General features: G+C 41.2%; 1 protein-coding gene across 4 annotated transcripts in view; it reads right to left on the reverse strand.

Moving 5' to 3' along the window:
- Positions 1–14,092, reverse strand: part of ALKBH3 (alkB homolog 3, alpha-ketoglutarate dependent dioxygenase) — a 50,393-nt gene that overhangs the window by 13,785 nt on the left and 22,516 nt on the right. For all 4 annotated transcript variants that reach the window (XM_016191861.2, XM_007531514.3, XM_060176567.1 and 1 more), the window contains one exon: positions 9,494–9,703. In XM_016191861.2, the coding sequence (XP_016047347.1) occupies positions 9,494–9,703 (210 nt within the window). The remainder of the gene's footprint in view (positions 1–9,493; positions 9,704–14,092) is intronic.

Raw genomic sequence — 14,092 nt, forward strand, 5'->3', positions numbered from 1 at the left:
AAATGGAAGCAGCTGGCTTAGAAACAGCATCTGCAAAAGCTAACTAGAAAGGTACAGATCTGAAATCTATTCAAAAATTTTAAATTGTTTACCAGTTGTACGGGTTTTGTCAAAACCAGTAGCTGACTTTAGGCACTGGTCTGGCATGGAAGGTCCTGGTAAGTGAGGCTAACTAAGCACGAAGGACTGGCACGTGCAACCCATCATCCTACACAACACAGGCAGTGACCTTAGTAGCTGAAGCAGGTAGGAACTCACCAATACCTCATTCACAAACACAAGAGGTATGGACACTTCTTCCTGGACGTGGAGACTCTCTCTGCAGGCATCTCAAACTCAGATGCAGACCAAACTATCCAGCTTTCCCTCTGGAAAGAACATCTCGAAAGGCAAATGAAACTGTGTGTAAAACACCTGATGGACGTGTGGCTGATAGGTGGGGTGATGGGGGTGACAAGCTACTGAAGTCAAGTAAAAACAGTCAACCTTTATACTCCTTGTCATACGTCATTCTAGCTCCATTGAAAATGCACTTGACCAGAAGACTTAGTCTAATGATTTCATTCTTGGTAATATAATATTTTCCAGAAACACAGCTTTAAGGAATTGCTGTCTTGAAAGGGGCTTCCACCTCAGACTACTCTACCAGGAGTAAATGTTTTCCTTCCTCTAAGGACATGAGAACAAATTCCCCAATGCCCGATATCCAGCTGCCCCTGTGACCAGCACAAATACAAGGTTCTCTAGCTATCCATTAAAACCACAACCCCCCCCCCCCCCCCCGCTACTGCCAACTGTTTCTAGACATGCCCTGATCAGACACAACTGCCACAGCTCTCTCCCTCCTACACAATCTTCCAAGATGGAAACAGTGATCAAGCTCTTCTAGCCCTCAACCAAATGTTCTCTGAAGGTTCCTTCTACCTTGTCCTAACTGAAGACTAGTTCTCTTTGGAAGATTTCAAACTCCCTGAAATCCTCTCATGGGGACAGTGATCATGTCTCTCAGACCCAGTGGGTCTCAGAGGCAGGACATGTACCTTATTAAGACTCTCATGGGGAGTCTGGCGGTAGCGCAGCAGGTTAAGCGCAGGTGGCGCTAAGTGGAAAGACCCTCGTAAGGATCCCCGGTTTGAGCCCCTGGCTCCCCACCTGCAGAGGAGTCGCTTCACAAGCGGTGAAGCAGGTCTGCAGGTGTCTGTCTTTCTCTCCCCCTCTCTATCTTCCCCTCCTCTCTCCATTTCTCTCGGTCCTATCCAACAACAATGACATCAATAATAACTACAACAATAAAAAAAAAAGACAACAAAAGGGAATAAATAAATAAATAAATATTTTTAAAAAGACTCTCATGGCTCTCTTTAAAAAAATCCCTGCTCCTGGGGAGTCGGGCGGTAGCACAGCAGGTTAAATACACTCAGTGAAAAGCACAAGGAACAGAGTAAGGATCCCAGTTCAAGGCCCCAGCTCCCCACCTGCAGGGGAGTTGTTTCACAGGCGGTGAAGCAGGTCTGCAGGTGTCGATCTTTCTCTCCCCCTCTGTCTTGCCCTCCTCTCTCCATTTCTCTCTGTCCTAACAACAACATCAATAACAAGAACAATAACTACAACAATAAAACAATAAGAACAACAAAAGGGAAAATATTTAAAATAAAAAAACAAAAGAAATTATTTTTTTTTAAAAGTCCCTGCTCCCTTGAGCTACTTACTAAATCACTGAATCTATTTACCTCTCTCTTCCTCTGCCTTGGTTTCAGGTTAGTATAAGGTAAAACTATATCCTAATTGGTCCCCTGATTTCTACTCTTGCTTCTTTTTTTTTTTCCCCTCCAGGGTTATTGCTGGGCTCGGTGCCTGCACCATGAATCCACCGCTCCTGGAGGCCATTTTTCCCCCTTTTTGTTGCCCTTGTTGTTGTAGCCTTGTAGCCTCGTTGTGGTTATTATTATTGCCATTGTTGATGTTGTTCGTTGTTGGATAGGACAGAGAGAAATGGAGAGAGGAGAGGAAGACAGAGAGGGGGAGAGAAAGATAGACACCTGCAGACCTGCTTCACCGCCTGTGAAGCGACTCCCCTGCAGGTGGGGAGCCCTGCAGGGGAGTCGGGGGCTTGAACCGGGATCCTTATGCTGGTCCCTGCACTTTGCGCCACATGTGCTTAACCCACTGCGCCACCGCCTGACCCCCAACTACTCTTGCTTCTTTCCAGTCCAAGTCCAACAGTAGTAATTGAGCTTGTAAAATTATCAATCAGATCACATTACTTTTTGTGCTCAACACACTTCAATGACTTTTAAAGGGCTTACAATCTATTCCTTCCTGAAGTTCGTGAGTCTGTGCAGGTGGGACCTCCCGCCCTATGCCAAATTCATATGCCATATTCACCAAGTGCTTTTCTTCCTCTGCTAAGTAGATATCCACCATAAAAATGTGATTTGTGAAAGATGAAAAAGAAACAGCAGGAGGCTTCAGAATAGTTTCAAGAGTGTGGTGAGGGGAAATATAAAACAAAACGAGACCGCTGGGCCAAGGTTTGGAAAAGTGATAAATCAATTTGAAAAATGTTGATCTCCCAAGACTAATTGTACCAGCAGTCGTAATGCAAAACGGGAGGCTCTTTGCAAAAATGAACTATTCCCAGTGGCAGTCAGGGCATGAATTCTAGCTTGAGACAAAGCTTCAAGGAAGTAAGTGATGATTCCAACTCTCAGAGGGTCTGAACGTTATTCAAGCCCTATTCAGATTTTTACATTGACTCCTTAAATATGTACACATTCATTTACCTACACACTTACTCTCCAAACCACTAAATGACCCTAGAGAAAACGTCCAAAAACTCAGTCACCCTCCCAGTTCATCACTTCATCCTCCCTAAGAATCCCCTCATTGCCCTCAATGAATTGAAATTTCACAAGCAAAGGGAAACTTAGCTTCATTACTATTCATTTGCTTTTTCAATTTCCATATCTGAAAAGTCACCATGGCACCTACCATTTATAACAGCTTAAAAACTCACTGATTACCACAACAAGTTTTACAGTGCCTTTCATAGGAAAACTTTATCACTCCCATAAAGTACCTACCAATTATCTGTCCCATTTACAGAAAAGGCTTACATATAAATGAGATAGCTAAGTGCTGTCAGGGACAGAAACAGGAGACAAAGGCTGATTTCTAAGTTTCATTAAAGTATATGTTGAAAAGACAATGGTTATCAAGAAATTTCTCTCAAGTATTTCTTGCAATTTCTCAGAATAGATGTTGCTATCAGAAGATGGAATAATAAGAAATTTGATGCCTGGAATAGCAGTGAGGGTGCTGGCTTGGGGGGAGGTACAGTCACTACTCCATGGAATACTGCACAGTCTAGCTTATCCCATCTACAAACTCAAGATAGTTGGTATGCTATTATTTTGTGTTCTACTACTCTTATTTTTTTCCCCTAAAGTCTAAGAAACAATACCAGTTTTTATGACCAAACTGACCTTTTCAAACTCACTTTTCCTAGTAATATGCTCAAAACAACAACAATTAGTAAGAAGTACTAGGAACTCTCGTTCACTGAAAGCTCTCAGAACCCCTACAATTAGAAGTGGCTTTCCAACCATCTTTTATGGTGATGAACAGAGTCCCCATCCTTTGGAATATGCCAGAGAAAGAAGTGGTCAGAAACATGCCCAACTTGTCTCAATCCAATCACCATGATATAAATAGGAGCCCTTCACACTCTGAGGATTCAGCCAATGAAGGATGGAGTTTTTCATGAGTCATTTTCTAGGAAAAAAATAAGGCTTTTGGCATCTAAATCTCCAATGCATCACAAACTTCCTGCTATTATCTAATAACCCCCCTCAACTCAGCCATCACTGTTTCTATAGTAACCAACAGAGAAATAGCAGCCTGCCAAATGGCTTTTGTAGTTCCCTTTCTAGCCTGTTTTTCAGTATAGAATTCAAGCTAGCTGGGAAATGAACCAGACTAATCTTTTACAACAGAAACACAATTTGAAATGTATAACTGGTTTGGGGATGAGAAGTCTAGAAGAGTTTTAATGAGCTTCATAGGATAAAAAAATTTTTTTAATGTTCTTGATTTCTAAAATAAGGTCTCTTGAAGTATATCTGTAAGCTTTACTTTTGTCCTAAGACAGTGTATCCTGACATTGGCCAGAAGAAAGACAATCATGCTTTTCACTCAGACTTTAACTGAATTATAAAAGAATTAAAAAACAAACTTACTATGCCCTTAAGTATCTAATTATGGTTAAGAATCTAAACATTAAATTAAACTGGGTGACAGATTTAAGGTGACTAGAGAACATTGGGGAAATAAAAGGAGGAGTGAAATGCTTCATCCTAGGGGTGATGCAGGTGTGAAACGGAGTGAGCCAACAGCATGAATCAGAGGGACGCTGATGCTTAGAGAACAAAGATCTCCTTACTCTCTCAGCAAAGGGAGAAGTTGTTGGGAAGGCAATGTGTGGAACTGGGGCAGCTTTCAGAAGCTCAGCAGCTATAGAGATCTGCTTAAGGTGCCAGACTGCAAAGCACACAGCTGCTGCGGGGGAGGAGGAGTTTGGTCACTTAAAAAAAAAGAAGTCAAGACAAGACCATTTCTCTTTGAAAGTGGCCCCAGCAGATTCTTTTTTTCTTCTTTCTTTCTTTCTTTCTCCCTTTCTCCCTTTCTTTCTTTCTTTCTTTCTTTCTTTCTTTCTTTCTTTCTTTCTTTCTTTCTCCTTCTTCTTTTATTTATTTGATTAAAACTGCACAAATGAATAAAGTGAAATTAAATAAAGGAAATTTCATGACTTCCAAATGTCAGCTTCAGATGAGAATGTTTGGCTGGAGTCAAACCGGTGCTGACTTTTCTCCCAGTCAAACTTAACTGCAGTTTGAGAGAGATTTCCTCCTGTACCCTCTGGGCACACTCCAAAACACTTACTGACAAGACACAAAAATTATAACCTCTAGTGGCATATTGAGATAGGTCCCGAAGAGTCTCAGACAATCAGACTCTTACTCTTAATTCTACATGGGAGACTCACCTAATTTCTACTTTTTATTTGGTGTTTTTTACCTTGGTTTGTATGAATCATGAGTCATGTTCTCAGAGCTGTCACCGGAGGTTAGAAAGAAAGGAAGACACAGATTTGCAATAACAATTTCCTTTCAAACCTTCAGGAAGAGGATCATCATAGTAAGATGAAGATGTACTCTGAGATAAGTTTTCCAAGGCTGTCAACTAAAAAAAATAAATAAATAAAATAAAATAAAATAAACTTCCACACTTTTAGTTAGTTAGGTTTGTACAGTCCCATCTGTTAGAGAAATTTGAAGGAGTCTTAACACAAGTTAAAACTATTTACTCATCAATGACTCTTAGAGGTTGGGGGGGGGCACAATTTTAAAACTGTATTCACTAATGCATGATTATAATTTCAGATTTATTAACTCAATTTCCCCATATTAACCAAAAGTCAGAATTGAAAGGACAGACACAGTTGCATCAAAACCCGTCACAGTTAAGACTTCAGGAAGTCAAAACTTGTTAGTGTCAATAGCTTGAGGCACCACCAATGTTTTACACTTCTCTCCAAATCCATTTTGTCAGCATATTCTAATTCAAAAATCTCAGGCAATGTTTCTCACTTATCAGATCTGTGTATATATATATTTTTTGATCAAATCAACCACCATAGTAATAGTATAGATTCCTTTCTCAGTGATAAAGGGATTTTTTTTTTTAGCATATCATGAGTATTCCATGCTGTGTTTTCATTCTTGTTCACCAAAACAGACTCCAAGAAGCCATAAGAAAGTAAAGGTTTGGAGCTGGGCAGTGGTGCACCTGGTTAAGCACACATTTTACTGTGTGCAAGAACCCAGGTTCAAGCTCCCTAGCCATATCTGAAGGGGAGAAGCTTCATAAGCAGTGGAACACTACTGCAGGTGTCTCTCTTTCTTCCTCCCTCTTTATTTCCTCCTCATCACAATTTCTGTCTTATCCAATAAAATAGAAAGAAATAAAAAAATGAAGGGAAAAAAATAGCCAATAGGAGTTTTGTGTTCCTAGTGCCAGCACTGAGCCCCAGTGATAACCCTTGTAGCATAAATTTTTTTTTTTTAAAGTAAGAATAAAGCTTCTATGTAGCTTCCCTCTTAAGCAGGTAATTTTTCTAAATGGCAGCAATTAGAAATGATACTGTAAAGTTCTAGATGCCAGCATAATGCCGACCAGATTTCCTGGGCAGACAACCCCACCAATGTGTCCTGGAGCTCCACTTCCCCAGAGCCCAGCCCCACTAGGGAAAGAGAGAGGCAGGCTGGGAGTATGGATTGACCAGTCAATGCCCATGTTCAGCGGGGAAGCAATTACAGAAGCCAGACCTTCCACCTTCTGCACCCCATAATGACCCTGGGTCCATATTCCCAGAGGAATAAAGAATGGGAAAGCTATCAGGGGAGGGGAGGGGATGGGATATGGAGATCTGGTGGTGGGAATTGTTGGAGTTGTACCCCTCCCATCCTACAGTTTTGTTAATGCCTCCCTTTTTAAATAAATAAATACATTAAAAAAATGATACTGTATGTGGCAGTTACATTCCCCATCCGTGTATTAACTATAACATAACTGAAATACATTACTAAAAGCAGCTCTGGATAACCAGAAATATTGATTTGAGAAAACGAAAACCTTCAGCTGTGTGGAAGGGAAGAGGAAAGGGGTGTTCTGGGCAAAAGAACACTGCTCATCATCATTACCAGGTCAACTACTTGCAGTCAAACTGATTAGGCAGGAAACATATTCTGGAGAAAGAAAAAAAAAAAAAACCCTTAAACTTTCTATCAATAAATATGCCAAAATATTTTCTAAAGGTGTTGGGGTATGTATGTGTGAAAAAGCAAAAAGAGTAACTTTGTTGGGCAACAAAGAAAATAGCCATGAAGAAACAGAGGCTGGGGTTGGTGAGATAGCCATGTGCAAGATCCAGATTTGAACCCTGGCCCCCATGGCACTGGGGGAAGCTTCTGTGCAGTGGTATCTCTCCCTCTATCTGCCTCTAGTGTTCCATCTGTAAAAGTGGTCCTGAGAGAGTGAAGTCCTAGTAACTACACATATCGCCCCCAAAACAAAACAAGCAAAACAATTCAAGACTAGCATTATAATAAAGCTCAAACTAGAGATACTCTGGTTCATTTGCCCACCTAAAGGGAAGGTACAGCACTAGCATGTGAGCTCACAAGCTCCAGCAGGAGAAAGATGGCTTCAGCTTACTCACTGATAGATACAGTCCCAGTTCCCAGGACCATTCCTGGCAAAAAGATGATGTCCCAGATGGCTTGGAAAGAGAGTCTGAACTTGAAAGTAATGAGACATACGGTATTTCTCCACTGACCGTTTAATAGGAGTCGTAATAATGGCAGGATGATTTCTTCACGTGGAGTTAACTGACTAGAAGGTCAAGTATAAAACCATACCCAGCAGCCTGGGAGATGGAACAGAGGCAGAGCACAGGGCTTGCACGTGTTAGGTCCTAAATTCAATCGCCATCACTACACATGTCAGAATAATGTTCTGGCTCTTCTCCTAGTCAATAAATAAATAAAAATTTTAAATGGGGGATGGGTGGTAGTGCAGCGGGTTAAGCACATATGGTGCCAAGCGCAAGGACTGGTGTAACAATCCCGGTTCGAGCCCCCGGCTCCCTGCAGGGGAGTCGCTCCACAAGCAGTGAAGCAGGTCTGCAGGTGTCTGTCTTTCTCTCCCTCTCTCTGTCTCCCCTCCTTTCTCCATTTCTCTCTGTCCTATCCAACAACAATGACAACAATAATAACGACAACAATAAGGGCAACAAAATGGGAAAAAGGGCCTCCAGGAGCAGTGAATTCATAGTGCAGGCACCGAGCCCAGCAATAACCCTGGAGGAAAAAAAAAAAAACTTTAAATAAACCAATGAACAAAAGTATAACCATACCTAAAAAGAATATGGCAAGGAGGGGAGCAAGCAGTGGCACACCCAGTTAAGCACACATATTACCAAGTGCAAGGGCCCAGGTTCAAGTCCCCACTCCCCACCTGCAGGGGGTCCACTTCTTGAGTGGTGAAGTAGGTCTGCAGGTGTCTTATTTTTCTCTCCCTCTCTTGATCTCCCCCTCCTCTCTCAATTTCTCTCTGTCCTATCTTATAAAAATTAGAAGGAAAAATAAGGGCAGGGAGCACTGGGAATGGTGGATTAATAGTGCTGGCACCAAGCCCCAGCGATAACCCTGGTGGCAATAAAATAAATAAATAAATAAATAAATAAATAAATAAATAAATAAATAAAGACAATGGCAAACAATTGGGTAGTGTGGCCCTGGCTAGCAGAGAAGCTGTGAAGGTGTTCCAAGGTGCTCAGTGGACAAGCTCACTCAAAACATTCCTGGAAACTGACAACCCCCTGCTAATACAGACCAAAGTTTCTGTGTAAACAAAAGTAAAGGAAATCTACACTGGAAACAATACCAACAAAAGGTACTTAATGGCATAGTTCGAAACCCAAATACATGTTGGGAAAATAAGCCAGTCCATTAATTGTATCCTCAGAGAAACATATCAGATGAAGAACAGACATAAACTCTGACTAACAGTCATGTGGTTTGGATTAAGTCATGTGCAAAACACAGCCTACAGGCCTTTCCACAACTAGATGAAGTCTGGCTGAATCAGAAGGAACCTCAGTTCATAAAAGATACAGACCCTAAAAATAAGGTAATGTGGTACAGAGCTGATCATTCCCTTAGAGTTCATACTATTTTTCAACCTATTCCAGTACTAATATTCTACAGTTTTTTTTTAATTTTAAAACAACAAAACACAGCACCAGCACTTCTCAAATATCATATAATATACTAGGAGCTGTGATGGAGAACTGAAGGTATGATTCAGTAAGTTTAGTTACTGTTTCTCTACCTGAGCTTGTACAGACCTCTTAGAACTTGGCTTCAATTTCCTCACTCTGAGATACAAATTCATTAGGTTAGAAGGCACAGAAGATCCCTGGAACTCGTGCCATGGAGAACACTACTTAAAGGCTTCTTCAGAGGCATCTTTATGGAACTTTCTTCCTTTCCCTCTTGCCCTTAGTAGTTTGAGATTTCCCTTATAAGCCCTCCTTCATAGCAACTGTCACAATTCCATTTACTTGGTGGTTAGTACTATCTGTCTACCTCTGTCCCCATGAGGACAGACACTGTGTCTGTCCCTTCCACCAACGAAAATAAGCCTCAACACCTGGCACATGGCAGGCAATTTCTGTTGGAAACATAAATGAAAGAATGAAGGAATGCTCTGAAAGTCAGAAGTTAGCGATGGGGTAAACAAACAGTCGAAAAATCTCAAATCCTCTGAAGACCTTTGTAGTGCTCTTTTTCTTTTTTTTTCCTTTTTTTTTTTTTCACAGAAATAGGAGGCAAACATTTAAAAAAAAAAAAATTAAAACCACAATACTCACTGGTAGGGGTTTCTTTCTCATCTCAAAAGTACGCGTGGCACCAAAACTGAGTGAAGCAATGATGGGACACTTCCCCAGCGAGGGCTCATCATCACTGTGCCAGTCCACGCTGTCCTTCTCATTCCGGTAAAGATTGCACAGCAAGGAGTTGAAGGTGTGACCAGTGTTCGCCTCGATTTGGCTCTTTAATGTGAGCAGCACAGGATGCCACTGCAATCAGGCAGCGAAGAAAAGGGACAGAATCGGTTCACATCAGGCACAGTGGCAGCCATATGAGCGAACGACAAGGAGGTACAAAATTAGCCAAGATACAGACAGGGACGCGGAATAAGCAACAACTTAGAATGCATTAAACAGAAGGCAAGAGTCAGTAGGTTAACCCCTCCCCCGCTGACTGTATCTTGATTTCTGCAGTTTTAATAAGGGATTAAACTTGCCATAGCAAAGTCAAGAGGACCAGGCACCTACCTAGCTCATTCTCTCTATGCTACATACATGATCTCTGCAAAGAAGCAACTGTCGGTGTATCCAGGGCAGTCACCTTAGCAAGCCGTTAAGGTGGTTAAGTGAAGCATTATATCTGCTTTGCCATGGCAGCTGATGGGGTACCAGGTTAGCAGGAACAGACTGAAGTCTGAAAAGTGAAACAACTTTCATGTTGAGTGGCCCTCTGCTCATTCTATTCATATGTTATCATGAAAAGTGAAAATGATTTTAAAATCATTTGAATACTGCAGATATTTCCAAAGTGACTAACATCCTAAGATCAGAACTGGAAGGGGGAAAAAAATTCTAAGTATATAATCATGACATACATGGCTTTCATAGCTGTATGGGTTGTGAACTACGGCAAATTTAACAGATTCCACAGCCCCGCCTTCTGGGCACCTAGTTTATTTATATAGTTTGTGTTTGGTATTTACTGTCGTGTCACATATATAGAAAGGTATGAGCTCTGTCTGAACTTAGGCTGTACTTGGGAGCTACAGCCAGCACAGCCCGTTCTGTTAGAACTGGGTGTCTTTCCTCCAAGAAACCTCAAGTACTTCATAGAGTTTCCTTTAGGACTGTGGTTCTCAAACTTTAGAACATCAAAACTTGTTGAGCTTTCCAATTTGCTTCTCTAGGATAAAACTATAATATTTACCAAACTGAGAGGAAAAAAAAAAACTATTAGGTTAAGTCATTTAAAAATAGGAAACCCCTCACATGTCAATAAACATACCTGTTTAGAAAAATAGCTACCTTTTTCAACACAAAAGCATTGGTAAGGGCAGTGTTTGGCAAATATCTTTAGTATTTGGCTTAAAGAGAACTGATCGTCCAATCTGCTTCTGCATACAGTGTGTTAAAGTCTGCTGTGTATGTTGACATATATGAAGAAAATTAGCTTCATGTAGATATGCAATTAAGAAAGAGAGCAGGCTTTTTTTTTTAGCCTTTCTAAGTAACTATAGATATTTCTTGCATATTTTTCAAAGTCAGTTGGAATGTGGCATTGAGAACACATCAACAAATTTTCAACCTCTGTTACATTTAAACCTACTCATCCACATTGTACTTCAAATGAGTCTTTTGCCCTGGCAGGATTATGTAATGTTAGCCAGTGGTCATTTGGAAAACACTGACTTGCTAAGTAATAGCGTCATCCTAACTGATGACAAATTTCATTACTCAGTATCAAAAATTCCTATCATTAACACTACCACTCATCTTATTAGGGAAAGAAAAAGTAATTAGAAGAATTCAGGTTCAAAGTAATGGGTAGGGGGCTGGGTGGTGGTACACGTGGCTGAGCACACATCACAATTCACAAGGACACTGTTTGAGCCCCCAGTCCCCACCTGCAGGGGGAAAACTTTGCAAGCAGTGAAGCAGGGCTGCAAGTGTCTCTCTGTCTCTCTTTCCCTCTCGATTTCTGGCTGTCTTTATCTAATAAATAAAGATAATTTAAATATATACTTTTAAAGTAACAGGTAAAAGTTTTTCAAGGGTCAGGTGGTAATTCTCAGCAGAGTGTACAAGTTACCATGTGTGAGGACCTGGGTTCACAACGCCAGTCCTCATCTGCAAAGGGGAAATTTCACAAGTTGTAGAGCAGTACTGCAGGTATCTCTCCTCTCTGTCCTCCTTTCTATCTCTCATCCTCTATATAAAAGTGGCTGTCAAGAATATGGAATTATAAAGGCACCAAGACCCTGTGATAACCCTAGTAGAAAAAAAATTACAGAATGGGAGATTTTTACATGCAAAAAGCTAATAATCAAAATATATGAAGAGCTCACTAAGCTCATCAACAACAACAAAAAAAATGACCCCATCCAAAAACAGGGACATAGAGGCATTGTGGTATAGTGGTGAGCATAGCTGCCTTCCAAAAATGGGGACAGGATATAAACAGAGTATTCACCAAAGAAGATATACAAAAGGCCAACAGACATGAAAAAATGCTCCAAGTCATTGGCTGTCAGAGAAATGCAAATAAAGACAACTATGAGATATCACTTCACCTCTGTGAGAATGTCATACATTAGAAACAGTAATTCTGCACTGCTAATGGGAATGAAACTTGGTCTAACCCCTGTGGAGAGCAGTCTGGAGAACTCTCAGAAGGTTAGAAGTGGACCTCCCCAATAACCCAGCAATTCCTCTCCTGGGGATATAGCCTAAGGAACCAAACACACGTGTATACCTATGTTCATAGCAGCATAATTTGTAGTAGCCAAAACCTGAAAGCAACTTAAGTGTCCAACAACAGATGAGTGGCTGGGAAAGTTGTGAGACATATATATATATATATATATATATATATATATATATATATAATGTATAATGGAATACTACTGAGCTATTAAAAATGATAAATTCATCTTTTTCACCTCATCTTGGATGGAGCCTGAAGGAATCATGTTAAGTAAGATAAGTCAGAAACAGTAGAATGAATATAGGATGATCTCACTGATAGAAGTTGAGAAATAAGAATAAGGCAGAACTCGGACTGGGTTTGGTGTACTGCACCAAAAGGACTCAGGGCAGGGGCGGGGGGGCTTTCAAGTCCTGGTACATGATGGTAAAGGAGGACCGAGGCTGGAAGTGAGAATGTTTTGAAGAAAATGAGAGATTTTACACATGTACCAAAAACTATATTTACTGTAAACCACTAACTCTCCAATTTAAAAAAAATTTTAAAAAAGAAGCATTTCAGGAGTCGGGCGGTGGCGCAGTGGGTTAAGCGCATGTGGCGCAAAGCGCAGGGACCGGCCTAAGGATCCCGGTTCGAGCCCCCGGCTCCCCACCTGCAGGGGAGTCGCTTCACGGGCGGTGAAGCAGGTCTGCAGGTGTCTATCTTTCTCTCCCCTCTCTCTCTGTCTTCCCCTCCTCTCTCCATTTCTCTCTGTCCTATCCAACAACAAAGCAACGTCAACAATGGCAATAATGACCGCAACGAGGCTGCAACAACTAGGGCAACAAAAGGGGGAAAAATGGCCTCCAGGAGCGGTGGATTCATGGTGCAGGCACCGAGCCCAGCAATAACCCTGGAGAAAAAAAAAAAAAAAAAAAAAAAAAAAAGAAGCATTTCATGGGTTTTATCTCTCTAGGGGTCCACAGTTTATATATCTCAAAACTGCCACTCATAGAATCCTAGAAAGTTCATGTCCTATGCTTGTTAACAAAGGAATGGATAATATTATCAAAAAGGACCAGGTGTGCCACACCTGATGGAACTCACATTAGCAAGGGCCCGGGTTCAAGTGCCTAGTCCCCACCTGCAGGGGGAAGCTTTGCAAGTGATGAAACAATGCTACGGGAGTCTATTTCTCTCTCTCTCTCTCTCTCTCTCTCTCTCTCTCTCTTTCTCTTTCTATATATATATATATATATATATATATATATCCGTTCCCTCTTGATTTCTGGCTAGCTCTATCCAATAAATAAAGATAATAATTTGATCAGGGGCTAGATAGCTTAATGGTTATGCAAAAAGACTCACGCCTGAGGCTCCAAATTTCTAAGTTCAATCCCCTGAACCACCATAAGCCACAGCCGAACAGTGCTCTGGTAAAAAATAAATAAATAAACAAATAAAAAAGTAAATTTATTCCATGGCTAATGTCAGAATACACATCTAGGGAAGCAAATGTGGGAGAATTATTCAGCTTTGCTGTGATGTGGAAACCATGGCAAAAGCTGGGATTCCTTCTACTTTATTTCCAAGATTTTGCTTATTTACTAATGAGAGAGAGAGAGACAATCAGAGCAAAGTATGACTTCGGTACATGTGATACCAGGGGTTGAACTCAGCAGCTCATGCTTGAAAGTCCACTGCTTTACCCACTGTGCCATCACCTGGGTAATTTCATTGTTTTATTAACATGAGAGAGAGAGACAGAGGACCAGAGCGTTACTGGCATATGCAATGCCAGGGATCTAGCTCAGGACCTCGTGCTTTTTAGTCCTAAGTTTTATCCACTGTACCACTTCTTGGGGCACAGGGATTCCTTCTTATGGAGATTAGTATTACACGGGGGCCTGGCGATGGTACACCTGGTTGAGCACACACATTACACGGTAAAGACGTGGGTTCAAAGCTCTAGTTCT

This window comes from Erinaceus europaeus, chromosome 17 (genome assembly GCF_950295315.1).
Source record: "Erinaceus europaeus chromosome 17, mEriEur2.1, whole genome shotgun sequence".
Classification (NCBI taxonomy): Eukaryota; Metazoa; Chordata; class Mammalia; order Eulipotyphla; family Erinaceidae; genus Erinaceus; species Erinaceus europaeus.